At 43.4% G+C, this 14,908-nt stretch overlaps 2 protein-coding genes across 2 annotated transcripts; both read left to right on the plus strand.

Annotated features, from left to right (window-relative positions):
• Nucleotides 1-110: 110 nt before the first annotated feature.
• Nucleotides 111-7,357, plus strand: LOC118416935. Its single transcript, XM_035822251.1, has 11 exons — nt 111-1,111; nt 2,242-2,442; nt 2,894-3,087; nt 3,521-3,818; nt 4,259-4,426; nt 4,832-5,049; nt 5,493-5,604; nt 5,903-6,008; nt 6,148-6,269; nt 6,659-6,770; nt 7,112-7,357. Exons 1-11 carry the CDS (start codon nt 917-919, stop codon nt 7,279-7,281), a joined length of 1,896 nt encoding a protein of 631 aa, XP_035678144.1. The 5' UTR covers nt 111-916; the 3' UTR covers nt 7,282-7,357.
• A 399-nt stretch (nt 7,358-7,756) lies between these two features.
• Nucleotides 7,757-14,745, plus strand: LOC118416934. The gene is made up of 11 exons (XM_035822250.1): nt 7,757-8,123; nt 9,189-9,389; nt 10,743-10,936; nt 11,339-11,636; nt 11,885-12,055; nt 12,383-12,600; nt 12,706-12,817; nt 13,050-13,155; nt 13,329-13,450; nt 13,711-13,828; nt 14,237-14,745. Exons 1-11 carry the CDS (start codon nt 7,923-7,925, stop codon nt 14,404-14,406), a joined length of 1,911 nt encoding a protein of 636 aa, XP_035678143.1. The 5' UTR covers nt 7,757-7,922; the 3' UTR covers nt 14,407-14,745.
• Nucleotides 14,746-14,908: the final 163 nt, after the last annotated feature.

The raw sequence follows: 14,908 nt of genomic DNA on the forward strand, positions 1-14,908 counted from the left end.
AGCTGTCGTTTCGGGCACCACTTGAGTGTTGTTCTGGTTGAAAGACTGATGAATGTGTTATTGCGTGATGTTGTGTGTATCACAAAAACAATGGAACACCTTAAGTAAAAACTGTGTAATCCTGCACTGACTGCAGGGTTGGGCAAGTGCATTACCTGATTGCTTGGGGCAAGTGAGAGTGCAATCAGGAAAGTGCCTTTTCATTCCTGTAATGGTCCTATCAGGCCAGTTGGATTGTTACATACACGTAGAAACATGTAGACAAAGGAAGCTAACCAGACCTTGAAGCTTATCACCAACTCTGAGTCAATATCTCTTTGTAGGTTCAAGTAAAACTGCATAGAAGACAGTTAGTCAGTCCCATAGCTTTTTAATCAGCCATATAGGGGCAGCACAACAACAACTGTAGAAGTACATGTATGTTTTTTGAATTTCTGGCCAGTGAAAATTTTGTTATGTACAAAAATCTTGTATAGCAACTAAAGCAAGTGTATTATTTCTAACTTGTCCAACTCTGGATTGGCTTAACACTAAAGGGTGTTCCCTACACATTCTCGACATAGGGCCTCTATCTGTAGCTGCTACTGCAACAACAATTATTAAAAAACTAGTACTGTAAGCACCTAAGTGCAATTGTTACCATCTAAGGACCTGCATAAGCAGTTCACTGAACCAGGCGCAAGTTATGTATTTCCTAAGAGTAACTTACAGCACCAACGAAATCAAGGAAACTATGCAGAGGAAAGATTAGGACCGTAGTCCACTTACATAATGGGAGGATGTAGGACCGAAGTCCACTTAATTGTCCCTCGGTGGATATTATGCAAGTGAACTTTGGTCATGCGTACGTGACACCACCTCATACCATAGTTCTAGCTTGGTCATCTTCATAACACCACTCCATCGTACCTGAAGTATGGCTATTACCTCTACCATAGGTTTCACGATATTGGCAGTTTGCCACATTTCAATACTTCTTCAGGTTCAAGTGAACGGAGACGTCCGATCAACTATCACTGCCCTGAATAGAAGGATTGCGGATCTACAGGTGTTACGCAATGAGGACTCCATACCTGGACAGGCTAAGCAGAAGGGACTATACCCTAGCATGGTACGTTTTGTGAATGTTTCACTCTTGGCATCATCCTTTAACTTCAAAAGAGGATAGATCCGATAGAGCTATTGGGTCCTGCATTAGTGGAAACTGAAGTAAAGTAGAACAAGTTGCCTGACAAATCCATGCGAAGACTATACGTACGGTATAAATAAAGCTAAAGCATGCCGACGGTATATATATGCTAATGTTAAAGATGATGTACATCAGACAGACGCAGAAGATTAGCTGTTCCTTTATTTTTGGTTACTTAAATCATTCAATTCTGTCCGATTGTAACTTACGTCACCTAGCTGAACGCCATGAAACTAGAGCGGGAGGAACCGCCACCAATGCAATATTCCAATAAATACTAGTACCTCATTGAAAACTTTTCTATCCGTATCTTACAAGTCATGTCAAAACAAGTCTTATCTAAGAAGAGCTGAAGAAAAGGCACAATTTTCTTAACCGTTAAGTTCTTTCGCGCGACTGTATTTGCACGGGTGTTGGTTTGTTTGCGGACAGGATAAGTCACGAGGGTGTTTAGCTTGGATGTTTGGAGGTAGGTTTTTCGCTTCAAGAAGAAGCTAGATAAAAAATTCGCTAGATATAAGATCTTGATAAAAATCCGCATTGAAGATTTTGTGATAAGGACCTTTCAAGGGGACAAGATATGTGAAGTTCTTACTTTAACTTACCGACTAGAAATGTCAGCGTGACCTGCCCTTTTGCCTGACCCCAGGAGAAGCATGCTAGGTCAGGCTGACCGGTGGGTCACTTCTCTTAGTTTGTCGCTTTACAAGATATGGTTTATAAGTTGTCAGGAATAATTGAAAAGTCAAAATTGTAATATCTATATTGTGTAAGGTAACAACAACTGAAGAGAAACTTAGTACATACATACAAACTGTAACTTTGATAATTTTCAACAAACAGTTGCAGCTGCCGTACAATGCTGTTTGCATGTTTTTTTTTTCAGGCTGAAAACTTTTGATTCTTTATGTTTGTATCTGCACTTATCTTTATTCCGGTTTTCTTTGCAATTTTAGGAATTTATTTTTCGCCCTGTCGCTCCATATTTTTTGCAAATAAAATCAAGAAACAAAAAATTGAATTGAGGTGGTGTTTTTATCCATATACATCAGATACGGCTAAACGTCCATGGCCCGCCAGGCACGTCCCTCGCCCGAGATGTCGGTCTTTACGACAACAACGCGTTCGCCACGCTGTGGATCGTCACGTGTCTGCTGGAGAGTCACACCTACGGCACGGCACCTGCACCGGACCCCAACCGGCTGCAGCTGGCTGTGGACGCCATCAACACCTTCCACTCCAAAAACCTGCCCGTAGGTTCAGTCGCTGTAAATGTTTCGCTGACATGTATGCTCTAGTCTTGGGATTCATAAAGAATAGCCAGATAGTTACGGCATTTTTAAAAGTCATTAACAAACGGGACGTAAGCCCGTTCAAAGATTATTAAACTGCGAGATACTAGTACATCATGTGTAATATTTCAAAGTTCAAGTCCCCTGAGACATAAATCCGTCTGGTTTCGATAGGAGGTCTTAAGGTCCTTCACATTGACATGTTACCCGCAATGCATCTCGCCGCTCAGGCGCAGTTAATCCCGTGAACCGGCTTATTGTGCAGTCTTCCGTCATTCTCAAGGAAAATGTCCCACAAATTTGAACATTTGATGACCTAAAAGGCATAAAGGTCTTTATTCAACGGCGTTGCTCTCATTGTGTTGAACTTGTTGACAACAAAGTCATCATTGTCCTTCCATGCACCTGACAGGGCGAGTCGGCCATGGACTTCTGGCCGCAGGTGTACAACAAGACGTCAGGTGTGTGGGTGCAGTCACCTGAGAACCTGCTGCAGGCACTGGAGCTGGGGGAAAACGATTTTCCATGGAACACCATTAAAAAGATCCTGTTGGACTTCGGTCTGGACAAGCTTTGGAATGACGTGGCATCGATGCATAATTTGATGTACGTTATTTGTATTCTTTACTTTCTCAACTGATGATATCTAAGCAGATGTTGGGTGGCAGCATCATGATGGTTTGGTTGCTCCACGTTTCTGATGCAAACTATGAAATCTCGCTGACCACACAGATGCCAAGTTTCGTAAATGACAATTATTCCTAGCCTCCTTCACAGCTTCTTTCAAAGAACGGCAACATTTAATTTGTAGGAGCGCTGGTCGCGACTTCTCAATATCGGAACCAGCTTCTTATGTCGGGAATATCGTATTCAGTGCCGCCCTATAGAAGCAGCAAATATGACATTCCCAGCTCGCCTGGCATCGGTATACAAAATCGAATCAGCTCTCCCCCTCCATAAAGATAAACACGGCAAGTTCCATCCCCTTAAGCATGGCTACAAACCTGCATTCAGATTGACATATCTCCTTTCCTTCTAGTAAGATGACAGAGCATGCATACCGCATTCCGCCAGACTTCGACGACTCTTCCCTGAATCTGGGTCTTGGTGCCCAGTTGCTCCAACTCAAGGACAGTTTCCCTCTAGCCTACCAGTCCTGGGCGTCCAACAACACGGACCTACAGTCCCTCCAAAACCACCTGAAGTCCTACGCGTACCGTCCGCTGTCGAAAGACAACAATGCCAACACGATCGACCCGAGAACGTACTACTACATGCGGCCGTTCTTAGAAAAGGCGGCAAAAACAGGAGACCAGGTCGCCTTGGTAACCACATGGGTGAGTCAGAAGCAGTCATCGTGGTTATTCGTGACTGATATTTCTTCACAAAAATTACTTTTGGTTCTGCCATGCTCTCCTTTTTTTGGTATCAAACAAATGATAGGCAGCAGATTAGAACTAATGGAAATTAATTTTACATCAAGAGGAAATTGTCTATATTGCGTAGATCGAACTATCAAACGGATAAGGACTAGCCTGATTAAATCTTACTTACAGCAGCCCGTCCAACATCCGGCGGCCTCCTAGAAGTTACAGCCCCGGACAGCTGAGTTTGCGTTACACAGACTAGATAAGGCCAAGGACGGGTATTGAACGAAATAATCACGGTTATTGCTGTTGGCGGTTCTGGACTAGTATTTCCTTTGCGTCTGGATGCAATAGTACTGTTGCAGTGCCATTGACAAGTCTCCAATGACTGTCCTTATACTGTTTTCTAGCTACAAAACCTTGCCGAGTTGCGAGTGATGGTCGACAAGGGCGTGCTCATGCCGTACAACCTGAACAACGTGGACGTGACCGTGGCCGCCAACACCCTGGCCGGCATCACGGAGGCCCTGCTGGCCGGACTGGTACACCCCGATAAATGGTTTGACCAGGACGTGCAGGTACAAATCCCCTCAGTACACAGTAATGATCGTGACATACTACTTCCAAGAAGAAGGTGCTCTTTACAGCCCTAACGGTGTTTGTAATCCCAGTTTTAAAGATCCCTGTCTTCACTGTTCGCCTCAATTTAATATTGTCTTCTCTCTTTTCATATAAGACTATGAAGTCAAAACATAATCAGGGAATGCAATTCAGAAATGCTTCCGCCCCTGAGCATTCGCCAAAGAAAAACTTTACAGATTCATCACAATTCAGCAATACAGGATTAGAAATGACGGCCGAAAACGTCTCATGTAACGTTGAAGAGGACAATAACCCACAGTCGTACTTGATATCCTGCCTCACAATTGTCATCGTCCGTGTAGGAAAGTCAGATTAAAAACTAACTCGCCGTTTCCACCCAGAGAATCTACCTGAACACCACCGCCATGATTGCTTGGGCCGTGACGTCAGAGGCCATCTTTACCCGTCCTGACCTGGTGATGACGTACTACCCATCTCTCTACAACTTCCTGTGGTACTCCTCCCGGACCCTCTTCCTCCTGCAGTCCAACCAAGACAAGCTACAAGACTACCCTGATTGTGTCACTGATGTACAGCGGCTTCTTACTACGACTTTCAGGTAATTTGGACTTATTATCTCCGTGAAACTGGAGGTATTGTTTTTGGTCTATTTGTCTTTTTATCTTGGTTTGTGTCCGGCCTTGTCCCCACTGGCCCGGATCCAAGTTTGTATCCGGGATGTGGAGTAACCGGAGACACGTAGCACATATTTTGAGCTGGCCTGCGTCCAAATTTCTTCGGCAGGCCGACAGGAGGTGACCACTGGCACGTGGCCAAAACTCAAACGAGTGCACCATGTAACGTTTGAAATGGACATGGTTATGGTATTTGTTTAGTTTAGAAAAAAAATTTCTTCAGTATGAGATCGTAGATTATTTGTTAGACATACAATGTTTATATTGCTGGTACATTGGTTCGAGTTCTAGGCTTATATATCTAATCCATGTCTTTAGATAAGTAACCAGTCAGATCTGTATGGCGAGTTATTTTGTGTTGCCACAGAGATCATGTTACACCTAAGCTGTTGGACCGTGCCCAGACAGACCGCAGAGACGAGGCGTTTTTTGACGACTTCCTGGGAGATGGGGACAAGGACGCCTTTGGACGGCCAAAGGTCTTGCACTATGAGACGTTGTCAATACAATAAAATCCACATAGACATTTTCAAGACCAAATCTTTAATGTCAATGTTGTGTCTGTGGCGTACTTGTACTTTGAAAATCTTGACGTTTGTAGTATTTTATACTAGATTCATTGATTTGTGGAAAGCATTTGGCGACGGCTTTACTTTAGCATCAAACGACTGCTCACTTGCTGTAGTTTTATGGGTTTATACCGAATTTTAAGTTTCATTTTAAGTTCTATGTGCTTACATTCGAAAGCGTACAAGAAGCCTTGCTGTTTTCTTTTAGATCCACGGGGAAGACCGGATCTTCAGCACAGCACAGGCGGTAAACACACTTCTGGCAACCTGGACAACGTTTAATAGGACCTCAAAGAAATTGGTGTGGATAGACGGCAAGTATATCTTGCTAGAACGAATCGGTAGACTGTGATGATTTGATATCACGGAGGGAATCTTATATGCGGAAATGGAACTTAAGTAATCTTCATAAGCCAGACAATTAGATTTATTTCCACGCATTTCTTGTTTTAGAAACCCATTCAGACGTCAAGACTCTGGTGTCTCAAGCCGTGTCTTGGTTAGAGAAGAACACTCTGAGCGGCAGGTACAAGACGTACAACGCCTTCTTCTCTGGTTCTACCAAGGGATTATCCGTGAGTGTGCACTCGTGCTTTGTTCAATACCCAGTGTTCAAGATTCTCAAGGCTTCTTGGCGGCCATACGATTCCTGAAACCCAAAGTCTTAATAATTTCTTGTTATCCGATATCCCACCGCTGCCACCAGTTGAGACATACGCTCTTTTCTTGCTTGGTCAAGACTAGAATCTGTCTGAATCGTAATAAGATACAGATGTGAGGTGATTTTGTCACAGGGCCACCGATTGACAGTATAAGTGATATTCCCATTATTTCAGCTGAAACATATTCCAACACCCAAATGTGCTACCAACACTTGCAAGGCGAATCAATGATTTAGAGATCTTCTTTTTGACTGTGGAATCAGAACATGACCCGGCAATGTGTTTGTTTCCCTTCGTTACAGTCCGTGCCTTTCCTGTACCCGGCTAACTTCATACAGTACCTGAACGGTTCGGCTGTTCCACCCACTGCCAACGTCTCTGTTGACGTCATAGCGGGAGTCACCGGTGTTATCGGTACGCGTGCTCTCTAAATATCATCAATGGGGATAATGTTCATATAACCCCTTTCAAAATGTCGTATTTTCAAAGCTTTGTTCCAATTTTTTTCTTGGAGATCGCCCATCAAGTCTTTTGTTCGACATACTCGAGCTGGGATAAACTTTCATAGTTTCCTTAAAGTCACGTGGTTGATGACGTATTTTGTGTTCTCTATAGATTACTGTGTCTTTTAGAAAACCTTATATATATTGTATTTATTACATGGCCTGCATTTAGCACATGTAATTCTGTTTTCCGTATGAAATGTTAAATTTCAAAAGGGAGTTAAAATTCAAGTTTGTTCTTTCTCTTCCCAGATCCTGCTGAATACCAGAAGATGATTGACCAGCCCCATTTCGGATACGCCACGCCTACTAAGTTTGAAGGGTTTAACGGCCCGGAAACATTCTTTCCTTTCTGGTCCTCGGAACCGTACACCTACGCCACCGTCATGTTGGCTCTTGCGCAGTACGACAATATAGCATGATCAGTGTATCGTAGTCAACATAAAACATACCAATGAAACTACATGTACAAGGATGAATAAATCATGCTAATGAGAATTTCATTGTGTCTTCTAAAGAATGATAGCTCATGATAGTTAGTCACCACCTACCGTACTGCACGTACTAAAGTATTCAAAATTTAATTATGAAGCTCTTGATCTCATCGTGTCCGCACAAGCATTTGAGATAGATAGATAGATAGATGATGTTAGATAGATAGATAGATAGATAGATACTGTAGATAGATAGATAAATAAAGAGAGAGAGAGAGAGAGAGAGAGAGAGAGATTTACACCATCCTCGATGATGCAATCTTGCTATAATGCTACTTCAACTGTTAGTCTAAACCAGGCGCACTTTGTGCTCGATATACGTGCAGTGTTACTTACAACGCAACGTGACGTCATAACTTATCAGCCAATTAGGTGCTACTACCTATACCTATACCTAATTACATATCCATGACGTCATATCTGTTGCGGAAAGTTCGTCACGTGCTATGACTTACACTGGACGTCCGATCGAAGTCCAAGGGCATTTGTATGATTTATGAAGTCATAGGAGGTCATAGGCGGCACATGCATACAAGATTTGAGTCATTCTCGGAACACAACACCAGAATATGGACAACAGGTCTTCGGTAGTTTTGAACCTGTCAGCAGTTTGCATGACTCTGTTGCTTCTTCATGGTCAAGTGAACGGAGACATCCGATCCACGATCGCTGCCTTGAATAGAAGGATTGCGGATCTACAGGTGTTGCACAATGAGGACTTCGTACCTGGCCGGTCATGGGCACGGCAGTTGGGACTATACGCCAGCGAGGTAATTAATGGCTGTTAGAATCACCGATACTAGTACTTTAGGTTATCCAGGTAAACAATGGCGGCACAACGGTGCGTTGTATACAAATACAATGGCCTGGTTATATGCAATAGGTCACATGTCGTTCGAGAGCACATCGAGAGCATTCCTGGAACGGTCGTGGCGAAATCGTACAAATTCAGCTGTCTTGTGTCGGTGTCTGGTGTTGTACATCGTTGTCGAGAGTCGGTTCAGCCATAGCCTTGCTGAAAATTTTAGGACAGTAAAGATCAGGTATGCAGGTATGCATACGACAAATGTTAGTGTGATTTGCGCACGTTGCTTTTTGACTGGTGACAGCATAAAACTAACAAACCCTTAATGTGTCTAAAAAATCGCCAGTATTGCAATCTATTATACGGAGTCAACAGTCCAAACATTTTCAATGTTACCTGTAAATTCTACCTGTAAGGCGGGGAGCTTACTTCCGGGTTCACGGCACTGACACCTGACACCACCTGTAGAACATGACAACACCGGCGTTTCTGCCTGGTCGATAACGTTATAGGGTACAGGTAGGCTTTTAGACGGGTACTATTTTTCTTTTTACGCTAAAGGAAAAAAAAACACCATTCGCAGCTGAATCTACATCTTCAATATGATTAATTTGCTAGAAAGAATGAACGGAAGATTTTTGTTCTGTATGTTTCTGTCCTTCCCAAACCAAACTACACGAAACATTGTTAAGCATAATCTCTTACTACATGTTCCACCATTAAGTGCTTTTCAGCGCACCAATGGTACTTACTCCTCTGGCTCACATCATCACCCTGCCCACGCACCAGTCACAAAGGCCTTCTGCAGCAACAAGTTCTTTCCACAGACTGGACAATTATGGAACCCGAGTCTACCTGGCACTGAGTGTTTTCATCGCAAGCACTAGTGCAACCCACCAGCCTTCAAAATCAACCAACGTCACCGCTATCTACTAGGATAGTCACCTATATCTCCATATGTGGTCTTCTGATAGACAAAAACCGTGTACATGAGAAAAGAACCCTGTTTTTTCTCGTTACCTCTAAACAGGTTCGGCTGAACTTCCACGGCCCACCAGAGATGTCCCTCCTGCGAGACGTCGGTCTGTACGACAACAACGCGTTCGCCACGCTGTGGATCGTCACGTGTCTGCTGGAGAGTCACACCTACGGCACGGCACCTGCACCGGACCCCAACCGGCTGCAGCTGGCTGTGGACGCCATCAACACCTTCCACTCCAAAAACCTGCCCGTAGGTTCATGTTATCATGAATTATTGGCATTATCTATATGTCACCAATGCTATAGGATATAGCGGCATACTATTAGTTAATGTAACATGCATTGGCATAATACCGGCCGTAAGACTTATACCGGCCGATCAAAAATAATGGAATTTAAAGAGATCTACACATGCAACAATAGTTATTTCTGAGGTGTGCACACTTCAGACATCTAGGTGTCCAATACATCATTTACAAAGCATCGATAACAATGTATTCGAAGACAACAAGGCCAAACGTTTTCAGTATCTTTTTCGGGGTAGGCAGCTCGTCGTGGGACGAACACACTGTCACATTCATTGCCAGATTTGTAGATCATAATTACACATGCTCATGGCACAAGACGAACATGATTCAACAACAATCTTGAATTTCTGTTGGTGACCTACAACTCATGTAAAAGTGTGAAGAACCGTTGCATAATAGCCCGATCTACGACTGAATGGGCAAAATTGAACGTACTCAGCCATTTTCCCGCCATTTTTATCATACGCTAGCAGTGATGTGTTACGTCATAGCGGTTGTGCCGGACAGAAGTTAAATGAAAATTCTTGACAGTATACGTCCGTTTTCTCATGACATTTTGTATGCTCATGTAGGTTTATGTTTTATGCATTTACTCACAGAAAAGGAAGGAACATCAGAGGATGTGTAAAGGTACATAGCAGCAGTTAATTTAATTGTGCCGTGTTTCTTCCGGCCGGTATTTTTACCCCCTCCCAACCACGCGCCCGTTCGCCGTGTAATTCCGCGGCGTGTTACAATTACAATATTACGCTTTTAGCAGGACAATAGTGGCAGAAAAGTTACACAGAAGAAGTGGCAAGGGTAACCTATAACAGCAACATGTAACTGGAGAAAATGATGCGTTGACAATTTGTCAAATCAGTATGGCTAGAGAAATCGTCGTAAACGTCCGGTATTATGATAATAGATGTTACATACCATTTTGTCCGGATCGCCAGCCTTTCGCACACAGAATGACCCAGTAATTTGTCACGTGACTTCATCCGTATGTCAAGGGTACCTGGAAGTTAGTACCCCCTGATCCCTCCATTGATCGGTAGTGGGCCTTGATTCTTAAGCTAAACACCGCTTTAGGGCGCGGTCACATAGGTAGTGCGATCGTCGTACGCCATAGGAGTTTCAAGCAGACCCTACCACCGACATGGATCCAAAACAACATTTTTGTACCAAGACAGTTAAACTTTGCAGGATACCTAGTTTTTTTGTCCTGCAAAATGCCCGAAGTTATCGATCGCCAACGATCGCACGACCTACGTGACCACGCCCTTACGTACTCCTGTATTTTCCCTTTGCAGGGTGAAGCGGCGATGGACTTCTGGCCGCAGGTGTATAACAAGACGTCAGGTGTGTGGGTGCAGTCACCTGAAAACCTGCTGCAGGTGATACAGCTGAGTGAAAACGACTTTCCATGGAACACCATAAAGACCATCCTTTTGGACCTCGGTCTGCATGACTTGTGGAATGACGTGGTGACAATGCAAGAGTTGATGTAAGTTGTTTTAGAAACTTTCTCTTTGTCAAGGAAACATATACATGGAACAGGTTAGGCTAGCGTCACATTTCCGGTCGGACTGCTTGCGGAAACGAAAAATATAAATGGATACGTAAAAATATACAGAAATAATGCCCACGACTATTCTCTTTACGCCTTGTGTAGTTTGGTGTATTTTCTATCACACTTTTCGTTCCCGGAAGGGTTCGGAAATTTGATGTAGGCCTAACTAGATTTGATTATGAATACTAGTTCACAATGGGAAAAAGCTTTGTGAATCCAAAGGCTTTGTGCTTTGCCATGCTTTCTTGAGCTTCTTTTCTACATGCCAACCTCTTGATCTTTGTGAAATTAAAGTTTTCGTACATGGTAATCAATACTCATTTCGTTTTCTTCCAGGAAGGATGTGTCAAACGCGTACAGAATTCCCCCCGACTTCGATGACTCTTCCCTGAATCTGGGTCTTGGTACCCAGTTGCTCCAACTCAAGGACAGTTTCCCTCTAGCCTATCAGTCCTGGGCGTCCAACAACACGGACCTACAGTCCCTCCAAAACCACCTGAAGTCATACGCCTACCGTCCACTGTCGAAAGACAACAATGCTAACACAATCGACCCGAGAACGTACTACTACATGCGGCCGTTCTTAGAAAAGGCGGCAAAGACAGGAGACCAGATCGCCTTGGTAACCACATGGGTGAGTCAGGCTTTCTAGTATAATCATTACTTTCATCAATTTTAAGGTACGTTTGTTTGTAAGGATGTTTGCTTGTTTTCTGACATTAAATTGTGTCTCTATGAAAGGATGACCCAAGAAGTTATGAATGATGTCTATAAGTTTGTAGCAGTTGTTGTGCTGTGTGAGTTTGACCGTAGATTTTCTTTAATAAAGATAGACAACATAGCCTGTTCTAGTATCGTGTAGCCTTTATTTTTGTCCACCAGATTCAAAATCTCGCAGAAGCTCGCGAGATGGCCATGGCTGACAAGGGCGTCATCATGCCCTTCTTCCTGAACAACGTGGACGTGACCGTGGCCGCCAACACTCTGGCCGGCATCACGGAAGCTCTGCTGGCCGGCATGGTGAAACCTACGTGGTTTGACCAGGACCTACAGGTATAAAAGTCTCTCTTGACTGCCTATACTACAACTAATTATGACACAATAGTTGTTAAGAACTCCCATTTACGACCAATGTATTTCTGTCGTTTGTTTATCATTTAAGGTAGACCGGATCTTGATTCTGAGGTCTGTTTTCCTAACACTCCCTCCAGGTCTTTGTCCTTTCAAAAACTGGCTATAGGTACAACAAAGATTCTGGTCGGTCTGTGAAAATACTTGATGTTCTCTCTGGCGAAGGAAGCGCGTACGGTGACAATTGTCATCGTCTGCTGAGGAACGGTAGTGGCAGAGACTAACTTGTTGCAATTGTTATTTGCACAGAGAATCTATCTGAACACCACCGCCATGATTGCTTGGGCCGTGACGTCAGAGACCATCTTTACCCGTCCTGACCTGGTGATGACGTACTACCCATCTCTCTACAACTTCCTGTGGTACTCCTCCCGGACCCTCTTCCTCCTGCAGTCCAACCAAGACAAGCTACAAGACTACCCTGATTGTGTCAAAGATGTACAACAGCTTCTTACTACGACATTCAGGTAACTGAGATTTTTCATGACATACAATACCCAGCTTTATGCCAATACTTTTAGCATGCGCCATGTGACACGTTTACAGACATGCTTTGTCTTACCTTACCACAGGTACCACGTCACACATAGACTAATGAGTAGTGCCCAGACAGACAAGGAAAAGGAAAGTTTCTTCGACGATTTCTTAGGAGACGGGGACAAGGACATCCTTGGAAAGCCAAAGGTTAGGCGAAGTCTCTGTCACACATGTCGCACGAGAGGTTTACGGAGGCAAATAGAGATAAATTCAGCTGTCTTGAACGGAAATATTTGGTTCTGTCATAGGTTCGCTGAAAATTGCACAACAAATGTTGTACGACGTAAGTGACCATGCCAATATTCCATAGAACAGAGAACATGGAACTAGTTAAGACCACAACGTAAACTTTTAGTTTTCAGTTGTTTTACAATTTTAGATCCACGGGGAAGACCGAATCTTCAGCACAGGACAGGCGGTGAACACTCTACTGGCAACCTGGACAACATTCAATAGGACATCGAAAAAACTTGTGTGGATAAGGGGTGACTATTTATCTACGCCTTGCCCTCTAGATAAAAAATAAAGGGAAGTCAGACAAATGTTCAAAAGTAATTATACTAGTTTCAAAACGTAGCTGTGTACGTAGTTCCGCACGCCTACAACAAGAAGAGTCTTTTGATAACTGTAATGACTATGATGTCTTGCGACCCCATAGAAACCCACGCAGACGTCAAGACTCTCGTGTCTCAAGCCGTGTCTTGGTTAGAGAAGAACACGCTGAGCGGCAGGTACAAGACGTACAACGCCTTCTTCTCTGGGTCTACCAAGGGATTATCCGTGAGTATGCACTCATTCCATTACATATTGGTTGTTGTGTTTATGTTTGTGCAATTTAGTCGGAAATAGATATATTTACAGATTTATTGATGGGTGGTATGCTTTCTGCTGAACAAAAATATCTGAACAACATTTTTCATTTTTGCACGGTAATTGCTATGTCACTAGTACTAGATAAATATTCAATTCAGCTGCTTCAGTGTTGATCAAATGTTGTTAACCATTAATATTGAGGAATGATACGTTTGTTCTTGTCCCAGTCACTGCCTTTCCTGTATCCGGCCAACTTTCTACAGTATGTGAACGGTACGGCACTGCCGCCTACAACTAACCTCACTCGTGACGCTCTGTTCATCGCAGGAGTCACGGGCGTCATCGGTACGTGTTCATCAAATCAGACAAGAGCAAAAGAACGGCAAATAAGAAAGGCCTTCTCCAATGAAGCGCCACCAAAATACACATTCAACAGTATACAGTATTTTAAGCTTCAATGACAGCATTTTAATCTCCGTTATGTCGCTGGAAAAGTTGGTGCATTTAGTAGAAAGGAAAGATCGTGGCAGTCAGAAGACGTTAAGATCTTCCATCCCAACATCTGCTTGGAGAACAAAACCATCTCAATTGTGATCAGAGTAAAACAGTCTCCCTGTCCATAGACCACGTGACATATGTCACAAATCACCTGCATGCATTCTAGTTGCAGCTGTTGCCCATTTTCAGACAGTCAGTTACGTCTCTCTATTTCGTTTCAAGGCTAATCACCCAAGTTCATTCCTTTGCTTACAGATCCTGCTGAATACCAGAAGATGGTTGACCAGCCCCATTTTGGATACGCCACGCCTACTAAGTTTGAAGGGTTTAACGGCCCGGAAACTCTGTTCCCTTTCTGGTCCTCGGAACCGTACACCTACGCCACCGCCATGTTGGCCTTAGCGCAGTACGACAATATAGCATGACCCTTGGCCTCCGTGTTTTATAACATAAAAGGGAAATGACAACTGTTCAAAATCTATTTCTACCTACACAATCTGGGAGGCTTGACTTCTGTTTCGTATGCATTCCATTCTGTTCCCAAAAGTTTATCTCCCCCGAAAAATTACGAAAACTACGGTGGTTGAAGAAACGGAAACTCGGTTGTTGTTTAAGGTAGAGGGATATCCTTCATTTTCATCTACGGCTTTTCTACTTCAGAAGACAGTCCATAGGCTTAAGAAAGCCCCAAATAAACTGGGGTGTGCTCCGTTTAATAGGAAAGTGATATAAGTACTGAGAAATCGTTCTTGGATACACCCATTCCTTCCCTACAAAAAACCTGCGATCAAACCTTAAATGACCATGATTGTTGTTGAAAAGTTGGCCTTACCGCCCATTAGCAGGAAATTTTACCCCGGATTGGCCACCGGAAAAACCCACCCCTAGTAAGGGCCAACATAGGGTTTTTTATTTTAAAAAAGGCCC

Source organism: Branchiostoma floridae, chromosome 5 (assembly GCF_000003815.2).
Source record: "Branchiostoma floridae strain S238N-H82 chromosome 5, Bfl_VNyyK, whole genome shotgun sequence".
Lineage (NCBI taxonomy): Eukaryota > Metazoa > Chordata > Leptocardii > Amphioxiformes > Branchiostomatidae > Branchiostoma > Branchiostoma floridae.

Bases quoted from the DNA above. Each gene is read 5' to 3' on its own strand.
- LOC118416934 (XM_035822250.1), top strand. From the start codon at position 7,923: ATGGACAACAGGTCTTCGGTAGTTTTGAACCTGTCAGCAGTTTGCATG. The intron at 8,124-9,188 runs GTAATTAATGGC...ACCTCTAAACAG, and splicing joins TGGGACTATACGCCAGCGAG to GTTCGGCTGAACTTCCACGG. The intron at 12,056-12,382 runs GTATAAAAGTCT...TTATTTGCACAG, and splicing joins GGTTTGACCAGGACCTACAG to AGAATCTATCTGAACACCAC.
- LOC118416935 (XM_035822251.1), top strand. From the start codon at position 917: ATGGCTATTACCTCTACCATAGGTTTCACGATATTGGCAGTTTGCCAC. The intron at 6,270-6,658 runs GTGAGTGTGCAC...CCTTCGTTACAG, and splicing joins GTTCTACCAAGGGATTATCC to TCCGTGCCTTTCCTGTACCC. The intron at 6,771-7,111 runs GTACGCGTGCTC...TTCTCTTCCCAG, and splicing joins GGGAGTCACCGGTGTTATCG to ATCCTGCTGAATACCAGAAG.